The 27,304-nt window shown below is 51.5% G+C and overlaps 1 protein-coding gene across 1 annotated transcript in view; it reads left to right on the forward strand.

Moving 5' to 3' along the window:
• The first annotated feature begins 5,020 nt into the window (after positions 1-5,020).
• LOC116949592 (kinesin heavy chain-like) overlaps positions 5,021-27,304 on the forward strand; it is a 30,601-nt gene continuing 8,317 nt past the window's right edge. The window contains exons 1-19 of the mRNA XM_032967057.2: positions 5,021-5,300; positions 7,249-7,336; positions 7,718-7,791; positions 8,619-8,723; positions 8,834-8,882; positions 9,058-9,113; positions 10,271-10,358; positions 13,534-13,658; positions 14,612-14,716; positions 15,207-15,355; positions 17,301-17,449; positions 18,824-19,026; positions 21,136-21,204; positions 21,971-22,177; positions 23,716-23,859; positions 24,433-24,621; positions 25,817-25,934; positions 26,804-26,880; positions 27,035-27,144. Coding sequence (XP_032822948.1) covers positions 5,175-5,300; positions 7,249-7,336; positions 7,718-7,791; positions 8,619-8,723; positions 8,834-8,882; positions 9,058-9,113; positions 10,271-10,358; positions 13,534-13,658; positions 14,612-14,716; positions 15,207-15,355; positions 17,301-17,449; positions 18,824-19,026; positions 21,136-21,204; positions 21,971-22,177; positions 23,716-23,859; positions 24,433-24,621; positions 25,817-25,934; positions 26,804-26,880; positions 27,035-27,144 — 2,231 coding nt within the window. The 5' untranslated portion in view covers positions 5,021-5,174. The remainder of the gene's footprint in view (positions 5,301-7,248; positions 7,337-7,717; positions 7,792-8,618; positions 8,724-8,833; positions 8,883-9,057; positions 9,114-10,270; positions 10,359-13,533; positions 13,659-14,611; positions 14,717-15,206; positions 15,356-17,300; positions 17,450-18,823; positions 19,027-21,135; positions 21,205-21,970; positions 22,178-23,715; positions 23,860-24,432; positions 24,622-25,816; positions 25,935-26,803; positions 26,881-27,034; positions 27,145-27,304) is intronic.

Raw genomic sequence — 27,304 nt, forward strand, 5'->3', positions numbered from 1 at the left:
CTGGCCTGTTGTCTGCCTCTTCAGCTACACGTGCATCTGCTTTACGTTTCGTCATGCTACATCAGAAAAAAATCAATTAGTTAAGCATTTTGGATGTCTGTAAAATGCACCCAAAGGGGGGGGGAGGGGTGGTTGCAGTGCACAACGCTGTTCACCTGGATGACTTTGCCGATTCGTGGCCACACTCAACAACAGTGGCCAGTCTATATGTTCACCGGTCCTGGGCCCCCTTCACAAATGCACACTGACCAGCCTGGTGAAGTTGTGATCAACCGCCACCACCCCGTATTGCATGATAAGGCTGTCAACACCGGATTGATACAAAGGCTGTACCGAATTGTTATTAAAGCGTCTTAACCAGGACCCCCCTATGGAGACTACAACGCATGCAGCTTGATGTGCGTCGCAGGGAGTGGAGGCATATATTTAGAGATCCACGTACACAACTAATTTTAACTGCATTTTGGATATGAACCAAATAACTTGTGATAACAACATGGGCTATGTTTAGCCACGGCCCGTTTAAAACATTTTTTGGAGGGAGGAAACGTGAGCGCGACAAGCATCTGCTTGTTGTTTTCCCTCTTATCAGCTCTTTACATTTATACCCACGTCTGAAAGTAAAGGTTCACTAGCATACTAAATGGTGGTAAGATTAACCGATGTCTTTAAATGCACGTACAGTACCGTTGCACTTGACTTTCAAGCCTTTCAACGCTTGTTGCATATTGACGGATTTTAATCCAGCCGGCCACTCCGGTTATTACGACAGAGGTTCATTCACCATGTGTGCCGTCTGCTTCAAAGCGGACGTGTAATGATCCCGTCACGCAATTTCCGAAAGAGTAGGCCACTGTGTGCCGGCTTTATCGTTTAAATTTGAAGAAGAAAAAAGTACCTGCAAATTTACTCAATTGGTATTACACGTCGCAAAATCGTTCCCACCACCACTAAAACTGAATGCGGACTGAAATACAGGGTGCTTCAAAAAAATGTTAACACTTCGGAGAATTTACAACAATTATACAAGAAATGTGCTGCCTCCGGGCTCTGGAGACCACCTGGAGAAGATTCAAGGCCACGTGTTGACAATTATCGCGAACAAGTGGGAGACTCGGACTTTTTGAAGCTTTTACATTTGTTATCACGCTGCAGTGTACTATTATCCGTTCTTATTTCCATTAAAAACGCGAGTACCATTTAAGTGTTCACATTTTTTTTAAGCACCCTGTATATCGGGTTCGGTGATAGGCCTGCTGCCTTAAACTATTGGTGCGAGTACAACATGTATAACTTAACGAACACGTCATTGCAGTGGCTTCCCATGGACGCAGTTCAGCACGTTATAATATTTACTGCGACTTCTGTTGTTTGTGTTGGGGAGACGTCGCCACCTGCTGGTCGCTGTCGTTCAACTATCCTGAGCCGTGGCACGTCGAGGGTCAATCGGGGGAGCCGTCCGCGTTTAACGGGTTGTGGAAGTTTTGCTTGTAAAAGTGGTGGATGGGAACGTGATCCCGCCCGCTCGGCTCGCCTCGCCGCCACCGTGCGCAATCTTGAGACGCTTTTGCCAAGATTTGAGTGCTGCCAAGGAGGCTCCGTCGAAACTACAGAGAGGAGATTTAAAATGGGGAAAGAAAACAAATCCACAAACGAGCCTTGTATACACGGTTACGCATCGTGAAGTCTGGCGATTAAAGGATTAGCACCAGTGTCGCATGCTTTTTTTGTGAATCAAAGGAAACGGTAAGAGCTTTCCTCTATTTACAGTGCGGAGTGGCATGTAGTCCGTGAACGTTTAAGCTTATGCGTGTTTTACAACTCGAATGCCTGGCCGCCTGGAGATTCCTGCCCTTTTCACTGTGGGTGCTGGGCCAGCCCTTGTCTCACTCAGCTCGTGTACACTACCAGCTACGTGACAAGCGACCTGCCCCTCTGAAGTCCACATGGGGTAGCATTCTTGTGGTTACGTGCCGGTCCTACCCTTCGCTCCCACGTGTGTGTGGGTGTGGGCTTGTGCCCTCTAAGATGCGCCTGCCATTCTTCCACTGCGGTGGTGGGTGTACACCCAGTACCCCATTCAAACCCATAGTGACATGGTCTCAGCTTGCTGATGAAAGTTGCAAGCGATAATTTCATCATCGTTTGCGGCTGGGGTTGGCATCGTCCCCCACTCCTGATGTTGAGGGGAAATGGGCGATGTTTAGGACTCTGGCTCATGCAGCTGCAATGGCTGATTTGGGTACACGGTCCAGACCTCCTCAGAGACCCTGGCTGACAGAGGAGGTGTTCAGGCTGGCTGAGAAAAAGCGACAGGCCCACTTTCATCGTCTACAGCATCCCACGTCAGAGAATGAGGAGGCTTACCGCAGCCTTCGCTCGGAGGTTCGGAGAGCCGTGAGGCGCTGCAAGGATGGGTGGTGGCGGCGGGTTGCTAAGGAGATGGAGTCTGCCTCAATGGCTCGCGATCACAAATCGCTCTTTAATTCCATAAAAAAAAGTTACCTGCAGCGCCACACCTATTACCATCATTAGGGGAAAGAATGGTGATCCAATCTCCGACCCCCAGGAACAGGTTTGCAGATTTCCTGAGCATTTCTGTGAAGTCATGAGGGAGGGGAAATCCGTCAGCCTGGAAAGCATCGTGGGATAAAGTGGGGATGACCCTGCTGAGACTGCGGTGCCTCAAATATTGGAAGTCACCACATTTGAGTGGCTGGCTGAGGTGCCATCTGTTGAGGAAGTACTGAAGGTGATCCAGAGCCTGAGACCAGGAAGAGGCACCGGGCAGAGATGATCTCACAAGCAAAATGCTGAGGGAGGGTGGCGTTTGTGCACAGACTGCCCTACATGACATAACAACAGTCTGGACCACTAGACGGGTTCTGCAGGATTGGAAAGATGCCCTGGTGGTCCCCCTCTTTAAGAAGGGGGACCGCACAGACTGTAACAACTACAGGGGCATCTCACTCCTCAGTGTGCCGGGAAAGATCCTTGCAAGGATTATTCAACATCGCTTTGCCAGGCACGCTGAGGAGAGGCTTGCAGAGCCCCAATGTGGTTTCAGGAAAGGGCGGTCCTGCACAATTGCCATATTTTCTATCCGTCTGCTACAGGAGAGGTGTTGGGAATTCCAACAAGACCGACATCTCTGCTTTATTGACCTGGTCAAGGCCTATGATGCCATCAGTAGGCCTGGGCTCTGGGTTGTTCTTTGTGCTTTCGGAGTCCCTGACCCGCTGCTCACAATCATTAAGGACCTTCCTGTTGGTGAGCGGGCCCGGGTAAAACTACGTGGCCGGGAGTCGGAGCCATTCCCTGTTCACTTTGGGGTGCGACAGGGATATCCTCTGGCTCCCACATTATTTAACATCTATTTTGACCACGTAGTTCGTGAAGCCTTCAATAGCTGTACCGGAGGAATTTCCATCTGGTACAGATACAATGGGAGGCTGATCGATGCCCGGGTGCGGTCAAGGGCTGGCTCCCTAATGCTCAACCACGTTATGTATGCCGATGATCTGGTAATTGCTGCTCACTCAGAGGAGGAGTTGGAGGTGCTGCTGCTGAACCTGGAGCTTGCCACTAAGAGGTAGGGACTTACCATCAGCCCCACCAGAACTAAGCACCTGCCTGGGTATTTTGTATCATCAGACACGCTACCCCCACAACTCCCAATTGGTGATGGGGCAGTTGTGGAGAGAGTGGAGAGTTTCCCATACCTGGGCAGTGTGCTCATGACCGGCTCCGGTTTGACAGCAGAGGTCTCACTCCGAATCAGTCGAGCGGCAATATATTTTCATCGGTTGCGTTACACTGTGTGGAAGCTACCTGGTCTGTCGCTCCGCACGAAGCTTCAGGTCTTTTCGGCCAGTCATTTCCTCCCTTCTCTACGCTTGCGAAACGTGGACCCCCTAATGGAACATCTTCTCCGGTTAAAAACTTTTAGGCTGGCCTGACTACGATCCATCTTGGGTTTAACCAGGTTGGATTGTATGAGGAGCTCACATATCCTTGAAAGATCTGGACAAAATCCCATCGGTGAGCTCCTCCAGCAGGCAAGGCTGCGCTGGCTGGGTCATGTAGCCCGCATGCCCAGCCACCGCATGCCGAAACAGCTTTTGTTCGGCCGGATCGAGGGGGTTAAACGGGCTCGGCACGGGCTTGGGAAGAGATGGAGTGATGTGGTACAGGAAGATGTGGAGCTGAGTGGACTTGCCGATGACTGGTACCAGCGGTGTCAAGATCGGCCTCTGTGGAGGAGGCTCGTGAAGGACGCTACTGGGTAGTTGGAGGCAGTCGCTCTCCAACAACAAAGAGCGGAGCGCCGGGTGGCTAAAGCGCAGCAAGTTGGCACAGTAGGGGGCACAGGTGGTACATCGGCCACTCATTTCAGTCAGTCGACCCGTGGCACCTGCTGGGTCTGCCCCGTGACCTCCCTGCTAGCGGGCGTTCGACACTTCACGTGGCCTCAACGTGCACCTAGCCTGGCACAAGCATCGTGATGACGTCTTCGCCACTAGTGGCGAATGGCGGCTGTTGTTGTGCCCTCTGGTGGGGAGCGGTGGTGTAGCGGTTAGGGCGCTGCGCTCGGAACCCAGCGAGCCGAGTTCGATTCCCACTCACGGGCAACACCAGTGACGATTATCTGAAGCGGTCCCGGGCCTCCCCTAGGTCTACTCAACCTAAAATGAGTACCTGGTGTGGTACTGTAAATATTCAAACTGGGGGAGACAAAGGCGGTCGGGCGTGGCGTACCGTGCCGGCCTCCAGAGGCGCTTGCTAACATCACTTGCCCCAACAGTCTGTTAAGGCTATACGGGGGATCTTTGTCTTTGTGTCCTCCCTTTGCTCCCACCTGTGGGCTTTTTGCTGCACCCATTTGGGTGCCGCACCTGCCCTTACCTCCCCCTGCCCTCTCTGGGCATGACACCTGCTACTGCTGCTGCTGCTCTTGCTTTGTGACTCGCACGTTGAGTCCCGCCTCCACGTGGTTCCGCCTCCACGTGGACAACTCCCCGCCCTCGCCAGGAGGCTTTGCGGAGTTTAAATGCGTCCGGGCGCTGTCGTCTTGAGGACTCTCGTAACGCCGCCGCCCGCTGCCGCCGCCGCCGCCGCTGCTGCTGCTACTGCCCCACGGTCCGTGAGTTTTGGCAGTCGTCAGCCTCCCAGCCATGGCGGACCCTGCCGAGTGCAACATCAAGGTGATGTGCCGCGTACGGCCAATTAACAATTCGGAGGAGGCGCGGGGAGACAAATTCATCGCCAAGTTTCAAGGCAACGATACCGTCATCGTCTCGGTGAGAGGGGGCACCAGGCGGGGCGGGTGGGGACATGGGGGTGGCATTAGCGCCAGCGATGGGAATGGGAATCTCCAGCGATAGGGATGGGTATGAGCAAACGTATCAAATGCGCAGAGAGCACAGAGTTGATCGGGGGGGGGGGGGATTCGGGCACCGGCAATCATCACAACAAAGCCACGGGTGCGTCAAACGTCAGCTCGAACGGCATACACGGCGTGTGCGTAATGAGACTCAGGCGCACGATACACCTGGCGGACGAGGGCACGGAAGGGAATGTTTAGCCGTGGCATGGGCAGACATGGGGTTCAGCTGAGGCATTGACCCCGAGGTATTCACCCGATGGACTGATGGGCAGACTTGGGGCTCAGCTGAGGCCTTGACTACCGAGGTATTCACCCGTTGGACTGATGGGCGGATATGGGGCTCAGCTGAGGCCTTGACCCCGAGGTATGGGGGCATCGACCTGGAGTCGGTGGTTAGACGCGTGGTAGTGGGAAAATGTAGCGAAATGAGCTTGCAGAAATAGGTTAGGTATCGAGCATTGAGACATCGAGCAATCGAGCTGAGGGTAACAAGGCATACGTGAGGAATGTGTACACGTGGAGTATGTGCCTGTGGCGGTGTGGGTTAAGAGCATTAAGCAGGTAATTTGGGTATTCACCTGAATGGAAGGCATTCACCTGGGACACGATGCTTATTGATTCACCCGATGGACTGATGGTATGCAACATATGTGGGGCATTCACATTGCATTGAGGACATTGGCGACCATGGGCAATTGGTAGAGGGTATGAGGTGGTTGATAAGCTCCTGTGTCTGGAGGCTCAGACTGTGCCCCTCCAGGTGTCGCCAGGTCACTCTGGAAAATGAGATTCTCACGGTCCTGTGGGTTCTCACCTGGTTAAACAAAGGAACTTGTATTGGACTTACCGTGCATCACACCTGCCCCTTAGTCCTGGCTGGTGGTGTTGGGAGTGATGCTGCTCTTGAGATGTGTTGAGAACCCCATGATATGTCTTGAGATTCCCATGAGATGTGTTGAGATTCCCATGAGATGTCTTGGAATTCCCATGAGATGTGTTGAGATTCCCATGAGATGTTTTGAGATTCCCATTAGATGTCTTGAGATTGTAATGAGACGTGTTTAGAACCCCATGCCATCGTGTGGGTAAGCGATGATCGGCACGGCTTCAGCTGTGCACTGTGGCAATTGCGCTTCCTGCAGTCTCAAAAGGGAAGAACACATCTTGTTGCAGCATGGGCATTACCAATATCGTTTGGGTATCTGACTTTAGAGAGGATCTGCTTAGAGAGGATCTGCTTTAAACGTAACACTTGGCTTTCGCGACCAATGTGATTCGCGGAGAGCTTTTTGGGTCAGATAACGTAAATAAAGTGTGTTTTGTGTGGTACACCCTCTACCACCTGACGCAGCCAATTACGGTAATACAGTTGTCGCGTGAACAAAAAAAAATGTCAATTTGATTACCGGTACAGCTCCGGAGCAGTGCTCTCCAACACGCCGGTGCCGCTGAAGCGGTGACACATTGGCAACGTTTGTTCATTGCGTGACAACTCTATTAATGGGCTGTGTCGGGTGGAGGAGGGTTTCACGACACATTTATTAAAATTATTAATCAGACTCTCACCCCCCCCCCCTTCCCCCCCCCCACATTTACGTCGTTGAGTGTCTGCGTGTGCCAACGAACGCCGATCGAGTGAGGTCACGGTGGGAGGAGCGCGTTAAACCCGGGCGCTCGTCGCAGGTGTCAGCCCCGTGTCCTCGATGACGCACACCGCAGCTTTGCGAGTGCGGCGTCGACGAGCCGGCCTCGTGATTTAGATCATTACGAAGGGGCGTTGCGTTTGCCCATTATTGGCTAACGCGACGCCACCGCGTTCGGATTTGCCCGAGCGTCGCCCGCGACTCTCGCTGCGTTTTCAGAATAAACCGTACGTCTACGACGGCGTCTTTCACCCGGAGACAACGCAGGAGCAGGTGTACAACGCCTGCGCCAGGCAGATTACTAAAGGTGAGTGGCGACGGCGCCCCGAAGACGCGGCATTGAATCGCGAGCGTCGTTGTGCCCATGCCTCTGGCCACAGCCAAACAGGCGTTACTGTCACATGCGGTCGGCACGTGAACTCGACGGTCTTCGTCGTTGCACATGTAACTTGCCCCTCGTTTAATAAGCCACACCTGACAGAGGAACTTCACACACACACACAACAAAAAAAAACAACCCGGTTTGGCAAGTCACGTGGGGTGGAGAGTCCAGTGAATTAAATTGTGATTTTATTGTACCACGCATGGCCCCCCTTCACCAAGAAAGCTCTCATCTAGAGATTATGTTGTTACCACCGTAAGCTCTGCTTAGAATGCTTCGTGACACATTGCTTCATGCATTTTACAGATGTTCTCGAAGGCTATAATGGAACAATTTTCGCTTACGGGCAGACTGCTTCTGGTAAAACACATACCATGGAGGTAAGCGATTCCTCTGACCCAGTTACATACACAGACACACACATGCCACTTAAGGGGCAGCAGTCAAGGCAAGCCTTCAAAGTTTGATTTGATTATGAAAGTGAAATGTACACCGTGGTAATTCATTATCTTGTCCTGAATGTCACAACAAAAATCCTAAGGGGGTCTTTTCCATGAAGTCTGAAAACATTTTAAAGTAAGGAGTTGCATTTGCTGAGCCTCTTAAATATTGAAACGGCAACTCGGATCGCTTTACAGTGCAAATGAGAAATACAAAGCAAAGATGGATGGGTAAAATGGAAAAAAAAATATCGAGGCACAAGTAAAGAAATAACAATAAATGTAAACTTGAAGAAAACATTTTAAACTATAAACAATGTTTTATTTTACCAAGTAAGGTCCACTGATCCGTAAAGCTCTTTTTGCAGAAACGGCCTGGCCACAAATAGTTCAATGAAGTGGCTCATCACGTGGAAATGTATAGCAGCCAAATACTCGAAGCACATGATTCTAAATGTGGAGGGGAAAACTGGAGCACCTACAGAAAAATCCACGGGTAGAACATGCACACTCCAAATATACATATGTCACAGCTGCAATCGAACCCACGACCTCCTGTATGCCAGGCGAGATAGTTAACATCTCACCAACGTGGCACCCCTGTTAGCATTCAATTTAGTTTTCAAATCGCACAGGATTTATGAAGGCCAATCCACCATCCACCGCACCATCTGTCACACCATGGCACAGACTAACTTGACCGTACCTACAGTAACAGGCATAGTGCCGTCATGAATTAAATGTATGTGTCACCTGCCAATCTCTAGGGAGTGCTGCATGACCCAGAACATATGGGTGTGATTCCAAGAATAGTGAAGGACATATTCCACTACATTTACTCCATGGATGAAAATCTTGAATTCCACATCAAGGTAAGCAAAGGCAGATGACAGCAGAGAGATACAATTTCTCATTCATGATTGTGTCCTATCTGTGCACTTGGCACGAATGTTTCAATAGGATTTCAATGCTCATATTGCAGGTTTCATACTTTGAAATATACCTTGACAAGATAAGGGACCTCTTGGATGGTGAGTTTATTTTTAATTATAACAATCACATCGTCACTACTCACTACGCACGCATTCCTTTGGAGCACTTTTGATTTTATTTTTACGTTCGGAAAAGTTTTGTATTTTGAAGCTTGACTTCAATTTATTCACTGTACCCCCCCTCCCCCCCTAAAAAAAAAAAACCCGCCTGCAGTTTCAAAAACGAACTTGTCGGTGCACGAAGATAAAAACAGGGTGCCGTATGTCAAGGTGAGTAACCAGAACTTGTTCCTCGATGACGTAAAGGTCAGGGCTTGCCAGGAGCGTGTAAGTCTTTTTTTCCCCGATGATTTAGCGTAAGCTTTTGGAAAGCATTTAATTAAAGTCGCGCGGCCAGATGGCAACATAAATGTATATATTTTTTAATTCATTTTATAAAAGAAATTCCTCCTCCACAACCTGGATTGCCTTCAATGTATGAGCTGGTACTCGCTACAGCACCTCAGATTAGCACGGTTGGCTAGGTACAGTGCGAAAGAAGTTCAACAAACAAACGTACATACAGGAGACTATACGGCTGGTTCTTGTTGACTCACCTATTGCATACGTGTTATGCTCGGTAGCGCAAACTCAACTGTCCTGTTATTAATATAATGCTTTCTTTAACTCCGAACAATTACTACGACTGGACAAAGCACAAGTTCAACATGCATACTTTTTGGGCTTTGTGAATTGATGCGTCATGGGAGATGGAGGCGGATTGGTGAAGGCCTTCATCCAGAAGTGGATGACCATGGATGGTGATGATATTTTGTTTGCGATCATGATCACTACAGCATGGTTCTCAACATCAGATGGTAGTATGCGAATTGTTTAAAAGACAACAATCAAGATGTAAAATTGTGTTGCCCATTAAAAAATAATAGTAATAATCTCTCAAGAATCTCAGGGCAGAAGTCTTTTTTTTTCTCGAACACCTTGCGTTTGGACGTTTAAACAATTCCTCGGGGAGTATTTTTTTTCTTTTCCGGCAGGGAGCTGGGGTTCTTGGGGAAATTTCAGGAACGTGAATTTTGTGCTTCTCCCAGTGTTTCCAGCAACAAGAGCATTGCTCTCAGGGATGTGGAAAGCATCGGCTCGTTCCCATGAACACAGCGTAATGGACCGGCCTTCACGTCCGCCGGACCTTTAAAAGGGCGCTTGTAAATTCAAACTTGTGAATTCAAACTTGTAAATTTCAACGAAACAATGGGAACGTTATGCAAATTTTTGTTGGCGTTGGGAAATTTTGCCAACTAACTGCCTCCCAACGATCACACAAAGAAGCCCTCCCTCGTGCAGTTTAGTTCTATTTTATTTCTACTTTATGAAAAGTGTGTGGCTGCGCGTGCAATTGTTTTTTTTTATCCTTTTCTGCCTTTCCCAAGGGGTGCACGGAGAGGTTTGTGTCCAGCCCGGAGGAGGTGATGGACGTGATTGATGAAGGCAAAGCCAACAGACACGTGGCTGTGACCAGTAAGTCTGTACGCAGCAACCCACCGTCATTAATTACGCGCAGTTTCTCAAGGATAACATCGGGGTACAGGGATTCCTCTGCTTACGAACCTTCGACTTACAAACTTACAGAGATACGAACAAACCTGTCCCCCGTATGTCCACATGCCTGTTTGGATCGAGAGTCGTTAAGTTCAACCGCCGCTCAATAGATGGCGATGGTGGCATCCACATCTACAGGAGATGATGCAACTTTCAAAGCCATTCCTCGTGTTTAGCGTACATTTCGTACAACATGTTTGGAATCGACAGGAGTGGAGTTGGACTTACGAACAGACCTTTGAGACCTAACTCGTTTATAAGTTGAGGAGTCCCTCTTACACGTAGTGCCCTTTTGTTAATTCACTGCTGGGTGAGGGCCTCCCCACCCCTCCATGTGGGTCGTGGGGGATTATTTGATCGTACGTCACCACAGCCGGTCAGTGCAAGTTCGTGTGAAGGCAGCCAAGCAGCGTAGCCGTTGGCAGCGTAGAGGTACAGCACAACGACTCTTTGTTCACTAAGCGCCACGGACGCAGAAGAGCGCTCGGAAATCTTGAGAGCACTTTGCACGCACACAGAGAGAGAGAGAGACGAAGCGCCCCAGGCGTGGACGACGTAGCTAGCTCTTGGTCTCGTTGTTACGGACGGAGAGGGACACAACGATGGCTACAAGAAAAACAAAAAAAACAAAAGGTGGAATTTTTCGGGAAACAACGCTATCTAATTGTGCTCTTCAACATGGAGTGGGCGGGCGGGGGGGGGGGACAAAATCGATTGCAAAAGCTATCGAATCTACGACTCTCTTGTCAAATGTGTTATCGGCTGTTTACAACTCTGGGCCTGGTGGCCCAGCGGTAGAGCTCGCAGCTCGCAATTGGAAGGGTCGCAGAGTTCAAATCCTGGTTGGCGGTTGGCTCAGCCCATCATAATCTCTCTGGGTCCGATAAAATAGGTACCGCTTTGCGCAGGGAAGTCAGCAGTGGATGTCCAATAGAGAGACTCGAACCCATCACTTGGACATTTGACTTGTTCACTCAAGTACTTAAACGAACATGTTAACCAAAGTACTGGATTTTAACTGCCCTACAGAAACAGGCATCACTTAGAACAGGGGTCCCCAACGCCCGGGCCGCAGACCGGTACCGGTCCGTGGCCTGTTAGGAACCGGGCTGCACAGCAGCAGGAGGTGAGCGGTGAGTCCGCACGTGGCCCGCCCATTATTTTATTATTTACCACTTCCGTTCGCGCCTCTTTCCCACACTGTGCACTTGTCTCAGTCACAGTGTTGGTAAGCCCACAAGCTCTAACCCCTAGTAGCCACAGTGAGTAAGCCCACAAGCTCTAACCCCCTAGTAGCCAAAATGAGTAAAAAACAAACGTCACTGGAGAGCTTCTTTGAAAAGGGGGAAAGACCCAATGATGAACCCCCCCCCCCATCCGTGAAAAAACTTGTCTTCCACAAAACCACTCCCTGGTGCTAAAAAGGTTGGGGACCACTGACTTAGAAGACGATACAATGTTTAGTTTGCTGTCCTTCCGCCGCACCACCAATTTGCACGGTTTGCTATGTACGGTGGGAATGAAGTCCAACATACACACATACAATAGATCACGTCCATGTACTGAGAGGATTTATTCGGAAGATGTCAAATTTAAACCTATCACTGTGTGCATTGCCGTATTGATAATGAAATTTTACTCTCTATATATACCGAGGCAGCCTTGAATATAATGAAAAGACAAGGAATTTATGGAAGATATATCAGATATATAATATATATCAGATGTATAATATGTGCGAAAACTTGGCTTCAATAGTGAGACTTTATCAAGATAAGATTTATAGAAAGAGGGGTGTGTGCCAAGGCAATACCGTTTCACCATAGTAATTATCTCGCTGTGTTTTGAAGACGTTTTCAGGATGTTCGATTTGGCAGGAAGTCATCATAAATCGTGAACCATTTTTAGTTTTATTCCAAACGAAATCAGATCATTGTTTGGAGAATATCAACGTACCGGTTTGCCTAGGCCAAATAACATAATCCCACCACCTACGAGAGAGTAAATAAATAATGATATCAGGATGGATTGCATTCGGAAAGCAAAATAATGCCAGGCAGTGCACCGTCCCTTTGTCAAAATATAAATGACTGCGCACGCGTTGTGTCCTATGTTGTTATGACTTATGCCTCAGAAACATCGTCTCTGACAGCCGGCTTGTCCCACGAGCTGAGAAGAGCCCCAGCGTGCCACGTGGAAGATATATACTCGGCGTCGCAATGGGAGATAGGGGCAAGATGAATGGATTGGAGGGCTAGACAAAATGTGGTCAATGGGAAGGAAAGCGTTGGGAATGACAAACGTGCACACGGCACGTCTGCAGTGGGTGGACGCAGATAATGACCGAATGGAGTCCACAAACCGCGTAGAGGAGTGAGGGGCAGACCACTAGCCAGATGCAGAGACGAGATGAGGAACTGGGCCCGACTAATTTTGGATGTTGACGAGCAGAGGCGCAGGGGGAATGGCGTCGTCTGAGGGGGGAGGGGCCCTTTGTCCAGCAGTGGACCTCTACAGGCAGATGGGGGGGGGGGAGGCTGGTGATGATTCATGTGACAGATCAATCTTGTCCGAATAAATATTTTCCTTCATCGAGTGCATCGCAACTGAATGGCTAAATGCCCCGTGGGACGTGGCAGCGACGCGGCTGAGCGGGTAGCGTTGTTCGCCGCTTGTAGCAGAGGTTTGCAGTTGGGCTTTAGCGGCCGCCCTGGTTAATACCACGGACGTTGCAGAAGTTATTTGAAACGGCATTTGCCAAATTTGAATATTTACTCGCCAATTACATAAATGGATAAAACCACATAGCAACATCGCCTCCTACTGGCAGACATGTTCATGTGTGAATCATCGCGCCTCCGTGTTAGCTTGGTGCTGTATTACTGACGCATATGCTAAATGCACGAAGCCATCGTCAAATTGCGTTTAGTTTATCCTTCCCCCGCCGATTAGCACGGTTGTCTACGTACGGTGCGAAAGAAGTTCTACATACTCACGTGCACATGACTTTGAATGCTCACGCTGATTGGGGTCCCATTGCGAGGGAGCGGGGGCTGCTTTGTACATCTCTTTATTTTATTATTCGCCAATCTAGACATGAACGAGCACAGCTCACGCAGCCACAGCATCTTCCTGATCAACGTGAAGCAGGAGAACGTGGAGACGGAGCAGAAGCTCAGCGGGAAGCTCTACCTGGTGGACCTGGCTGGCAGCGAGAAGGTCAGCGGCCAGGGAGGAACCCCGCAGGATACTCGGGGCTGGGGGGGGGTTGAGACGTCTGCGTCGACCGCAAGCCGAAGCCCCCCGCACGGCAGGCGCTCCCCCGATACGGATTTACGTCCCGAGGCCTCCGGGCGGAATGCGTCACGTGTGGACGCGCCGCGGAGTTGTTTATTTAGTCGTTATCAAACCTGCTGAGAATTGTCCATTTGCATAGGGAAAAAAAACACAAGCTATTCTTGAGGCTGTGCTGGGTTTTTTTTCTCTCTTCGGGAAGTTCCTGCATTTGGGGGGTGTTCGATCGGTCCCTTGATGAGATTTAGTTTATCGGAGGACAACAACAAAAAACACGATGGCAGGAACAACTCGTTTATGTGATGGGATAGGACTCACATGTCATTGCAGGCAGACCGGTAACCCAGTTACTGCACCGCAGTTTTCTGGCTACGCCTCACTTTTTGAGGGAGCGCCACTCACACATTGAATTGATCCGCCGGCCTCCCAGGCGTGTTCCACGAATGCACACGGTTAAAGAGCACTGACTATCCAAAGTCATTGCGGGATAATGTTTTGTTTGCATTGACACTGACATCGTTCCCACCCGGCACAATCCCGCTGGGACACAATTTGTACTGTTCGGCAAAATAGTCCATGCAGCTGGAGGTAAATTGTGGGCAGCGGATGGTAGTTGCAGGGTGGAAAAAATCTATTGTTTTCCACTTTACTTCTGTGCTCTTACATCTCTGCTCGCTGCCTTCGCTGAACCCCCGCTAAACCGGCGTGGCAAAGTACGGTCAGATAACCCCCCACGACCGCCTGACACGGCGTGGTGTAGGCCCTCATCCAGCAGTGGATCGGCGGAGAGGGCCGTGCGTGAACCTGTTAGGGACCTGGCAGGCTGCGGTCGCATGCGTGAATCGTCACGGCGGCATGCGTGGGCTTCCTTGTTGCAGGTGAGCAAGACTGGGGCTGAGGGCTCCGTGCTGGATGAGGCCAAGAACATCAACAAGTCGCTGTCGGCTCTGGGCAACGTCATCGCCGCCCTGGCCGAAGGCACCGTACGTGTCCGCGATCGTGTTCGTTCCGGGATCGCGTCGCTACGGCCGTTAGCGATTTTTTTTTTTGACCCGTGTGAAAATCGCACGAGAGCGTGCTGTGTGTTTTTTTTTTTAGCTCCAGTGGCTTCCTAAGTGCTGGAAAGAAGAGCGTTCCAGACGGACGCAGAAGCGTGTCTTAAAGCGCGCGATGCGGTTGACCGTCTTTGTTCGATGGCTAGCCAAAAGCCGCTGCAGCTGCTTGCGAGGATGATCGGAGTTCACGCGATGACGGTTTATATTCCTCGACGGGATCGGCGAGGCATCGTGGTTTACTCGTGCGGCGGGCTCTTTGCGCGTTAACGAGTGCGACCTTTAGAATGTCTTCGTTTCGGCCACCGGATGACGTGTCACTCAACCGTGCCTCGCTACCGCCGCTCGGCGGGAGGTTCCCAACGTCGCTGAAGCTCGGCCGGCGGTCTGCGTTGTCTTGCCGCGTGCGTGGCGCGCGCAGAGGACGCACGTGCCGTACCGCGACAGCAAGATGACCCGCATCCTGCAGGACTCGCTGGGCGGAAACTGTCGCACCACCGTCATCATCTGTTGCTCCCCGTCCATCTACAACGAGGCCGAGACCAAGTCCACGCTGCTCTTCGGCCAGCGGTAGGGAGCGGCGCGAGCGTCGAGCGGCGTTTCCGGGGGGGTGGGGGGGGGTGGTGGTCTCGCGCTTCGTTGGTCGAGCAGCCACCCCCGTGTGTCTGGCACGGTGGCCCTGTGCTTGCTCAGATCGAGTGCTTCCGGAGTGGTGTTTTACTCCACAATGTGTACAGACTGTGTGTATTTTACATACGTGTGTGTGTGTTGAACTTCTTCAGCAACTTACGTATCCAACCGCGCTAATCAGAGGAGCGGGGGGGGGGGGGTGGGGATGGCAACAAACTCAACGAAAAAATCATTTCGAAAGAAATTAGTCTTCTATCTTGATTCATAGTGCATCACTCCAGTGGATTCCTATTATCGGAAGGAAGAACATTCCAGGCGGCCACAGAAGCGCACCCAAAAGCACGCGACGCGGTGACTGTCTTTATTCGATGTCTAGCGGCCAAAATCCGCTGCTGCCGCGAGGATGACCGGTGGATGAAACAACAAAGCACATGGGCAATCCTTTCAATCGCTTGCCCGCATTGTTAATGGGCGGCAGGGCCTCCGACACCAGAGGCAGCCCAAGAGAGGATGATCAAGAGGGCATTTCGCCTGCTCGTCCACGCTGACCAGAGTTCTTCTTGAGATTTAAAAACAAAAGTCGAACCGAATTCAACAGACTTTCGGTTAACCACCACGACCTGGTTGCACTCGCGTCAGTCGCGCACTTCACGGAAACATCTCGGAAGGTAGCGTGTGTCTAGATTGCAGTTGGGTGCCGACTCCATCTAAACTAGGCAGGGGCGGAGCCAAGGGGGGGTGACAGGGGTGACATTCTGCGTGTAAGTGTACGACACTCGGTCTGGCGGACTCCGTGCAACTGCATTGTCAGAGTGTGTCGCCAACCGATGGCGTCTAAGTTCAACAGCCTGACTCTCTAATCATTCTTGAGATTAAAATTTGTTGAATGTCACCCCGGCCTGAAATCCTGGCTCCGCCCCTGAAACTAGGTACCAGTTTGTAGGCAGTGGGCGGTGGTCATCTTATTGACGCGGTGCTGTCCCCGCCATGAGCAACTGAGATTCCCACCACAGCCTCGGAGGTCGTCCATGGAAATGAGCATTGACATTTTTTTAATTCTATTTTTTTATTCCACATGTTTGTGTAGAAATCTGTGACGACGATGCTCGATCGAACATGTTTGAGACGGCTTCGTAATCTCCACGGGAGCAACGCGTTCTTTGTCACCGTGATGCTGTGTGCTGGTGAACCCATCACTTACTCAGCGAGGCTGCTCATGGGTCATAAATCACACTCGGGGCCTACTGGAACGCTACGCATCCTCCTTCCACCACCCCTCCCTGCGGCCGTTTAAATGCGCGGACTCTTTTGCGCTCCCGTAATAGTTAAATTAATCATCCGCAACAAGTAAGTAATATTCCCATAAAATAAATGGAGCCTCCCTTTCAACCAGCAGTAAACAATGAAAGGTTACATTGGGAGGTTAATGAATAAACAAGCACTGGAAAGTTGTACTTCACGATAAAAAAAATGCCGCAAATGCCTCGCTCATGCCACTGCTGGCGGAAGGGCCTCCGACGGGAGGGAGCTCTGGCCATAAGCATTGTAATAGGTCAAGTCGCGTTTGTTTCCTTAACCAGGTGAGAGTGACCTATGGATTTTGCTGAGTGGACAGAGGTGGAGGGAGGTGTTTGGGGACATGAGTTAATTAAGAAGATTTGTTTCAAATGCCACGCCGAGAGATGGAATCCAACCGTGGATGTCTCTGGATCGCAAATCCAGTGCGCTAACCGGTACACTGCGGTAGCTTTCCCTCGCTTGCCATACAAGGGTTCACGAAACGTGCATCGGGCATGGCGCGGTTGTTCCGTTTCTGTAAAACGTTCCCATTTAAAAAATAAATCAACAACCGGCGCTTGTGGGCTCGCGCCGCTGTCTCCTCCAGGGCGAAGACGATCAAGAACACGGTGACCATCAACATGGAGCTGACGGCCGACGAGTGGAGGAAAAAGTACGAGAAAGAGAAGGAGAAGAACAAGACGTTGCGGGCGTTGCTGCACCGCCTGGAAATGGAGCTCAAACGCTGGCGCTCAGGTCCGCTGCTCCTCCGCGCCTTCACGAGTCTCGCGGTGGTGGCGGTGGTGGCGGTGGGGGGGGGGGGTCGGATATTTTATTTCCTTGCGCAGCCACGCGCCCTCCCGGACACTCGCGCGCTCGCGTCTTCAAACGGCAGCAAGCGGCACGCTCGGCAATGAACTGCTGTCATGCACGTCACGGTGTGATTTGTCGCCGAGTTGGCTGGTCGTGTTAATCAGCGGCAGAATGTGTAACGTATATGATGGGCTAACAATTTGCGTAATGGCTTTTTTTTATGCTCTCCGCTCCGAAGAATAATGCGCGCATTGCTTCGTACGCGTCCCAGCGTCTGCTCGTGGAAAACGATATCCTCGTACAATACGTGTAACTGCCTGCATTTCCGAGTATTTCCACGGCGCAACACTGTGACCAATCTCTGCGGTTTGAAGTTAGAATATCCCATCTCGTATTTTTTAAGAAGTGCCACTGCCCAAAACTCAGCCCGCTTTTGCATGCCACTGTTACAGTTTGCCCTATTCGTGGAGAACGCGGTGAGACGTTGGTGAACTGTGTTTACATTTACATCTCACGGCAGAGTCAATGAAGGCTGCGGTTCAGTTCTGTCTCTGCGTGTCGTTATAGACAGATGAGGTCAGCGTTGTGCACAGTCTGGTGCCCTGCCTGTCCCCTGGGGGGGATCTCCTGGAAGAGTCGGCAGATATTCAATGAATTCATAATTATGTAAATATGTACACGTAGAATCGTTTAATTAGCAAATAGCCTCCAGAAGTACATTCCTCTGTTATAGTCTCCCGGTGGCAGAAGTTTCTCCAAGTTCAAGTCCCCACCTCCCACGTGACCCTCACCGAGTCCCCCGGTGTTTCTGTGCCCCAGCAAGATAATTGGCAACTGCCTTATTTTAGTTTTTTCTTCTCAGGATCATCCTCTTGTTGAGGCACCTTGTCCTGGGATAGTCTGTACGTCTTGCCGGAACGTTAAACATTCAATGTCTGGGTGTTTGTCGGTTTGTGTGTCCGTTCTCCCCTGGTATTATGAGCTCTTCTGATATGTCCCAGTGTGTGCACCTCAGAGGTGGCAACCCTAGTTAAGCCTGACTCTGCTGACGAGACACTGCACGTCAAAACCGGTCCAGATTTATGCTTGCGTTAAGCCAGTGCGGTGCCGAAACTCTGCACTTTCACGCTTTGAATGACTTTAAACTTTTATGTACGTACAGTATGTACGTTGGAACTTCTTTCGCACCGTACGTAGCCAAGCGTGCCAATCGGAGGGACCGATATGCGCGGGAGACGCTTTCGCCCTGCTCCTTTGATTTGCTACTCATCAGTGTGGTGCGGGGGTGTGTCTGCGTGTGTGTTTGTGTTTCGGCAGGCGAGTCCGTGCCCGAGTCGGAGCGATTCGACGTGAAGGACTGGAGGAGCCTGAAGGTTCTCGTCAGCGAGAGCCTTCAGGCCCCTCCAGGGCCCGTGCCGGCCTCCCCGGGCCTCGGCCTGACCAGCAGGCCCGTGTCCGACGAGGAGGCGCAGAAGTGCAAGCAGGAGATCGCGAAGCTCTACAGCCAGCTAGACGACAAGGTGGGCGGTGGTTTGGGGGCCCTCAGCTCGCTTTGCTGCTGCTGCCGCCGCCGCCGCCGCCGCCGCCGCTTCGGGAATGAAAATGCACTGCTCCGTTAACACACAGGCGGGGAATAACGGGTTAAGTCGAAATTAAAACGGGGGACCTTCGCTGCGGGAGGAAAAGTCACCCGGCCGTGTGTCTGGGCGTATGTAGGGTGGGCTGCTCGCAATGGGAAGGCTCCGAGGTGAAGCTCTGTTAGGAGGGTTGACTCAGCCCATCATCCCTCAGGGGGCCCATGAAATGAGAACCACTTTGTGGGGAAGTCAACAGTGGGCCGTTCTATGGATAGACTCACCCCTGCCTTGGTATTGTGGAATATTCCACCACTGCCTCAGGGCTGTGAACAGAAGATGAGCAGCAATGCCTCAACGCTCGTTTGAACAGAAAATCAGTTGGGTTCTTTTTTTGTTTGAGAGGTAAGGTCGACCTTAGCATTTCAGCTGAGCAGCCTTCTTCTAGACTATTGAGGCCTGTGATGACACTTTGTGGACCAGGGGTCAACGCGGGAAGTCTGCAGTCGTCGTACCTACGAAGAGACCAAGCCCCTCAACCATGGCAATGTGGAATTCCAACCGCCGGCTCCTTGGCCCCCTAACAGAGATGATGAACTGCCCAACAGTCGTTTTAGCGCAGCACCTCGGACTGGCCTTGTGGGAGTGATGGCGGATTGCAATGCACAGGAGGTGGCTGGTGGAGTTGTGCTGATACCGTTGATACGGCAGCACCTGTAATTGTTTGGCAGTGGGTGAGCTCTGATGCGAGGGTTGTTGGGCCAAGTTTGGTAATGCCAAAGTACAACGTGCCTGCAAAGCGTGGGGTCGTGTACAGGCAGCACGGAGGTGAACGGCGAGTTTGATGTGACGGTTAAATCACGTCTATTATGGTCATTAAGCGAGCAAAGTAACTAGATAAAAGTCCAAACTTTATAAGAACTTTATTTTACGAGGATGACAACATAATCCATCAGTTCACAGCCGTATCATGGGGAAGAGGTGGGGACAGGGAGGGGGGGATGCAGGGAGAGGGAGGGAGCGAGGGGGAGGAAACAAATAACAGAGATAAATCGGCATTGCTCACCCATGTATCATATCTATTTATTATTTTTATTCACGTGACGCTCGTTTACCCCAGGAAAGCCTCGCTGAGTCTCTTTCAGGAGGGGTCCTTCCAGGTTTTCACAGTGGGGGGGGGGGGGGGGTAAGGATGTCTACATTTTCCAATTAAGTACATAGTTGGTGAGGACTATTTCAATCGAATTTGTCAAATTTTGACCATGCCCTGGGCGTCATAGCTCTCAACGGGTGTGTCCAAACAAAGGGCCCCAGTTTAACACGTATTAGTAGTCGGCTTTCGCGAGCAATATTATCCATAATAGAGGTCTGTTTGTGTTCAATCGCGTAAATACGAATGCGTCGTTAAACCCGCCACCACCCGACACAGCCAATAAGTGAGGCTTGTCACGTAAACAGAACGTGGCAAAAATCGTGAACGAGTACAGCACACACCGGGTGTGTGTTGGAGAGTAAGCCCACGACAGTATTTACAATTCGAGTACCGCGACATTTCGCCGAAGCGACCCGGGCCCCGATCGGTGCCCCAAGGTCCCCAATTCACCCACGAACTTCGAACAAAACTCCCCCGGTGCTCTCAGGTCAACTCGGCCCCGTGCCCCGGCGGGACGTCTGTGAAGAAGAGCTTCGTAGCTCGCCAGATTCCTCTTGCAGTCTCTAAAATAAAGATACTGATTCTTGAACTGCGTTCTAAAATACACCTGAGCCCGTATGTGCGGAGTCATTGTCACGTGAGCCTCCTTCCTCCACTCTTTCAGAACCAACGGTGTTTAGGTCGTAGCGTAGATTTGTCGCAGCGTACGGCGATATTTATGAAGGAAATGGCCAACCGTGGGGTTACGGAGACACATCTCCGGTGATAGGAAAGAAAGTGACTTTTGTGTTTCTAATGGGCCGGCATATTTGGTGATAGATCGGGTCTGTTGAACGTGTGGCTTGCTCTGTTCGATCCTGTTGGTTTAAGTCTCTCTGACGCAGAGTTTTGCTCTGTTGAAGGACGAGGAGATCAATCAACAGAGCCAGGCGGTGGAAAAGCTGAAGCAGAAATTGCTGGAGCAGGAGGAGGTATTTTCACTCGCTATTGATTTCACTGCGCACCCATTCCGTTTTTTCAACTTAGTTTTGTTTAATCCAATAAACTGTTGTTATTTTTTAACCCCCCCCCCCCCCATTATGTTTAACCACCCATGCATAATGGTACTTATAACATAGCAATGTATAATAATACTGATATATAACCGGGTTGGGTGGTAATGTGGTCAGATTGCTTAATTCACAGCCGGAAAGTCATGCATTAATTCATCTCAATGGGAGTTTGACTTGGCCCATCAACTCTGCGGGGTCCATAAAATACGTACTATTTTGTGTGATGCCAATGGGGTGATTGTCCCATGGCCGCCACCATAAGAATGTTGAGGTGTCCACCACTCAGCCTTAGGGCCACCAAGAGACCTACTCACGACTCGAGTTGGGCCCACTTATTCGATTGCAAAATCTGCAATCGAATTCCTTTTCGTGCTCGAATTTGCTCAGGCACCTTCAAAGTAGCGGCTGCCCTAACACCCTGCCTCCTGAAAATAGGAAACCCCCCTTCCCCACTGTAAGATTATGTTCTAATTATGTTCGATGTCATCAAGCAATTGAACCGATAATCAGTGAGGCTATCGACTACGTAAGTAAACGGACGGGCCCAGCTCCACTTAACGTCTGGTGTACGGTGGGGTTAATGATGATAATGGTGGTGGTGGGGATCTTCCCGAACTGCCCTATTGCACCACTGGCGGTGTGGTCACCGTGCCGTGTCGGCCACCAACCCCGCTTTTCCGGTCAGCTCCTGATAGCGTCGCACCGAGAGCAGAGCCTCGGGCAGGAGGAGCTCCTGCGCCTTCAGAACGACAACAAGGCGGCCAAGGAGGAGGTGAAGGAGGTGCTACAGGCCTTGGAGGAACTCGCCCTCAATTACGACCAGAAGAATCAGGAGGCCGAGGAGAAGACCTTCTTGTTTGAGGCGCTGAGCAAGGATGTGCAGGAGCAGGCGGTATGGGTCCTGTTGCACCCCCTGGTGTTCACTCATCCTAGACTCACCCTGGTGTTCACTCATCTCAGACTCAGACTGGTGTTCACTCATCCCAGACTCACCCTGGTGTTCACCCATCTCAGACTCACCCTGGTTTCACTCATCCCAGACTCACCCTGGTGTTCACCCATCTCAGACTCACCCTGGTGTTCACCCATCCCAGACTCACCCTGGTGTTCACCTATCCCAGACTCACCCTGGGGTTCACCCATCTCAGACTCACCCTGGTGTTCACCCATCCCAGACTCACCCTGGTGTTCACCCATCCCAGACTCACCCTGGTGTTCACTCATCCCAGACTCACCCTGGTGTTCACTCATCCCAGACTCACCCTGGTGTTCACTCATCCCAGACTCACCCTGGTGTTCACTCATCTCAGACTCACCCTGGTGTTCACCCATCCCAGACTCACCCTGGTGTTCACTCATCCCAGACTCACCCTGGTGTTCACCCATCCCAGACTCACCCTGGTGTTCACCTATCCCAGACTCACCCTGGGGTTCACCCATCTCAGACTCACCCTGGTGTTCACCCATCCCAGACTCACCCTGGTGTTCACTCACCCCAGACTCACCCTGTTGTTCACCCATCCCAGACTCACCCTGGTGTTCACTCATCCCAGACTCACCCTGGTGTTCACCTATCTTAGACTCACCCTGGTGTTCACCCATCCCAGACTCACCCTGGTGTTCACTCATCCCAGACTCACCCTGGTGTTCACCTATCTTAGACTCACCCTGGTGTTCACTCATCCCAGACTCACCCTGGTGTTCACCCATCCCAGACTCACCCTGGTGTTCACTCATCCCAGACTCATCCTGGTGTTCATCCGTGCCAGTCGCACCCTGGGGTGTTCACCCATCCCTGTCGCACCCTGGGGTATTCATTCATCCCTGTCGCTGCGTGGAAGTCCCCGGTTGTGCCGCATGGTTGCTCCGATGTGGTTTTCGGGTTTTGTGCCGCGTGTCGTCCAACATTCATCTCCGCGTGAATGGAACGCAAAAGATCACCTCTGAGAGCTATGGCGTCACCTGTCGGTTCACGTCGCCCATTGCCGTTCATTGGACCGATAAGAACCCCTTCACAGGATAGGTGAAGGCAGCTGTAATGGAAACCAAGTTACTCGTGAGATCGCTTTGCATAGAATATTGGTGCGAAGGGCTGCTAAGGGCCTTTATTGTGATCCTGTAGGTTCTAATCGAGACATGTTTATTCCTTGAAGGTCTAAGGTCATTCATTGCCATAGCCTTCCAGTGGTCACTTTGTGATCTCTGTTGACGAACTGGATACATGCAGGCTGACTCATACTACAAACGAATATCGATATACTGTACAGACGATTGTTTCATAACACTGGGCACGACGATATCCTGCCCTAACCCATCACTGTCGATTGAATCCCCACGCTCATTGCAATTATCGTAACGCAGCAGCACTGTGCATTCGGAAGCGTGTCGGCGCGCGACGACGTCCGAGACGCGCTCGTTTCACTCGTTCAGATAAAGTTGGCGACGAGAGAAGAGGAGTTCCGGCACCTCCAGGACGTGAACGCGCAGCAGAAGAGGCGCGTCGGCGACGTGATGGCCGCCCTCGTCAAAGACCTCGGGGAAATCGGCGTTGCCGTCGGCAGCAACGAACTCAAGGTGCCGTTTCGCCGACGCTTGAACCCCCCACCAACGGCGGTTTCGTCGGTGCCGCTTGAGCGCGCAGTTCCGATGCTCCCTCCGGAGGGGACGGTAAAATCCGCTACCGCGTTGTCACGGAGACGACGGCGAAGGCCCTGTGGAGGCGCTCAGCCCTGCAGCAGGAGTGTGGGGTTTCCACCGCTGGCTCATGGTCACCAGGCTCCTCCTTCCGATATTAGGAAGCCGCTGGATCTGTGCACTTCTAAATCGTCTAGGTTGAAAAAAACTAATTGGAACTGCTTCTTGGTGTTTAGTTTGTTGCCCTTGCCCCCGCACCTCCGATTCGCGTGGTCCGCAACACACAACGGAGCGGAATATTGCCCCACTGCTCATTTGAGCAGAGAGCCGTGTTGATCTATTTTCATTCTTCACCTGGACGCACGGGGAGCGAACGCCATCGACTGATCCCGGCCTCGTTGGCAATCGGTCGGCGCAGGAGCTTGCGATCGAAACGCCCTGCGCGGGTCGGCGTGACCGTGCCGGCGAATTCTCTCTCCCGGCGGCGACGTTGCGTTCCCCACACCGTCCCAGGTCGCCGATCCGAGCGCGGGCGGCGACGAGGACGTGGCGGCGGCGCGCCTCTACGCCGGCAAGGTGAAAGCCGAGGTGGCAGCGCTGTCCAAGCGCTGCCAGCAGATGGAAAGCGCCCAGAGTGAGAATGGCCGCAGGGCGGAGGAGAGCCGGCAGGAGCTCGCCCGGTGTCAGCTGCTGGTGTCCCAGGTTCGGCTTCTCTCGTGCACCACCGTGCACGCGCGCGCACGCACGTACACCGCACGTTCGGGCGAGCTGGAACGACTCGGGTCGTGGCGGTTATTTGACCATACTTCACCCGCTGATGGTCAGTGCGTCGCCACGATTTCGGATGCGCTTCTGCGGCCGTCTGGAACGTTCTTCCTTTCGATATTATGAAGCCACTGGAGCTATGCACTTTTAAATCATGATCCAATTTGAAAATTCATTTCTTTAGAACTGCTTTTTGTGTTCAGTTTGTCGTCATTCCCCCGCACCTCCGATTGGCACGGTTGGCTACGTACGGTGCGAAATAAATTCAACATGCATATACATACATATCAGAAATGGCCGATTAATGGTGCAGGTTTTTAAAATCCCCACGCCTCTGTCCAGCTGGTGGTATCAGGTCTGCTGGAGTCAAATTAGGGCACTCAAACCTCGTCCCAGATGTCTGACCAGCACACAAGAGTGGACCAAATAGCCTCTAGAGGGGGCTGTCTAGATCTCCCTCAAGTGGAGGGCCTTCTGCCAGCAGTAGCGTCAGTGAGACATTGCAGGGCTGCGCCTCTGTAGTTACATAAACGAATGCGTAATGGCGTTTAAATTGGCAACTGTAATGACACTTAATACATTGATGAAATGGATCGATACAATTCCAGCGAAGGTGCCAAATTATTGTGATGCGGGTGAGGTAAGGAGTAAGCAGATAATCACACTAATGGGCAGGCAGAGTGACAGTAGAATTGACGTTCATACATAATGGATAAGAGATGGTTATTTTGCCAAGAGTTAATTTCACAATTGACATTTACAACGTGCTTTTAACGTATTTGTATTCTTCCGTTATATCGACTCTAATATAATTAAGGTTTATGCGATGCATATTTTTATATGAAGGCCTATTGCCAGGAACATCTGGGCAACCAGAAGCAATGTGTTTAACAAGCCCGACTCTGCTGATGAGCTCGATAACGTTGAAACCGGTTCAGAGTTTGCTCGTTTAAACTCACCCCCCTTGATGGACTAAAACCACGTGATGTACACCGCTACCCACAATGCTTCGCGGGAGCGCGCAGTGAGCCTGCGTGTCATTTTTGTTGTTGTTGTCGTTGTTGATTATTACCATTGCCGACGCCTCCGCTTGGTCCACGCGTGTTCACTCTGTCGGAACGTATCGCTGCAGCACGAGGCCAAGATCAAGTCGATGAGCGACTACGTCCAGACGGTGGAGCAGAAGAAGAGGCTGCTGGAGGAGACTGTCGACAGCCTGAACGAGGACCTTGCCAACATCAGCAGTCAGGGTGAGCCCGGGGGTCATCGCCCCCACTATCCCAGTTATAATTAACGATATTTCCCCTCGAATGCGGTATTGGTTGCGTTTGAGGCAACACGGAAACAGATTAACAGGTGGACTACGAGAAGGCCACTGTCTCCCACCCAGAGTAAACCACTGTGGTCTGCGCTCCTTCGATTAGAGGATAAATAGCAACACTATACCTCTCGCCGTGGCTAGCACACCACGGCATTGGCATTCAGCTCCTGTCACCGTGCACAAGAATAAAATCGCCCACTGTGATGATCATCATTGGGCATCCCGAGTGGCCGCAGTGCACTGGCCGTGGGATCGGTCTGTCGAGCGTGGCAAGTTCTGGCCTCAATTGTGATATTTGGGCCAAACCTTTTTGAGGAATGGCGGTTCTGTGATTCTTGCTAGAGTCCCAGTGACCCAGGGGCCAATTCTTGACCACGTCAGATCAGAATCAGAATATTTATTTCTACTGGAGGATCCGATGAGCTCTGTTTTCACAGATGTCCAGTACGTGCAGAATCGGTGGCATGTGCTCCCTGAACCTATCCTGGGCCTGTCCTCAGTCATCTCGGCGTTAAATAAGTATCTGGCATTGAACATCGTCCATTAAAGATCCTCGCCAGCAGCTCTGGCCAACACGGTCTGTAAGAATTCGTTGTGAGGGTCCTCAGTAAATAAAATATATGTTGTTGAGACAACCCTGAGTGGCTTAACAGGACTGCAGATGGCTTCGAGTGGGAACGAATCATCGCCATCTCGTAATTCATCTTTGAGCGTCTCCTTCAGGGAGCCTCGCCGTCGCCGCTGACGATGCGACCGCCGTGATTTTTATCGCTAGCTCTTATTTTCTTTTGACGGCAGAGCAAATGAAAGAGACGGCTTTCAAGGACAAGGAGAAGGAGCACCAGGACATGCTGCAGGACTCCACGAACATGCAGGTGCGCGTGTAACCCCCCATCCCCTCCCGCGCCTGTCGAGACGGAGGTCGCCCTCTCGCGCCCGAGCCCGCGCTGCCGTGTGGCCTCTCTCCCGCTGACCGTCAGCCGCCGGCTCTCCGCGCCGCGGCTGTAACCCCCCCCGCCCCCCCCGCAGAAAGCACTGGAGCAGCAGATGGCCTTGCACAGGGAGACGCACCAGAAGCAGCTGTCGCGCCTGCGCGATGAGATCGAGGAGAAGCAGAAACTCATCGACCGCCTCCAGGAGTAAGCGGCGCCTTTCCCCCCACCCACCCCCCCCCGCCCCGCGCACGAGTGTTTGTGTGCACGTCGCCTTGTATGCGTGTGTGTGTGTTGAATTTATTTCTCACCGTACGTAGCCAACCATGCTGATCGGAGGCACGGGGGAAAGGACAACAAACTAAAC

This window comes from Petromyzon marinus, chromosome 2, assembly GCF_048934315.1.
Source record: "Petromyzon marinus isolate PM22_M1 ecotype Great Lakes invasive population chromosome 2, UKy_Petmar_22M1.pri1.0, whole genome shotgun sequence".
NCBI classification, from domain to species: Eukaryota; Metazoa; Chordata; class Hyperoartia; order Petromyzontiformes; family Petromyzontidae; genus Petromyzon; species Petromyzon marinus.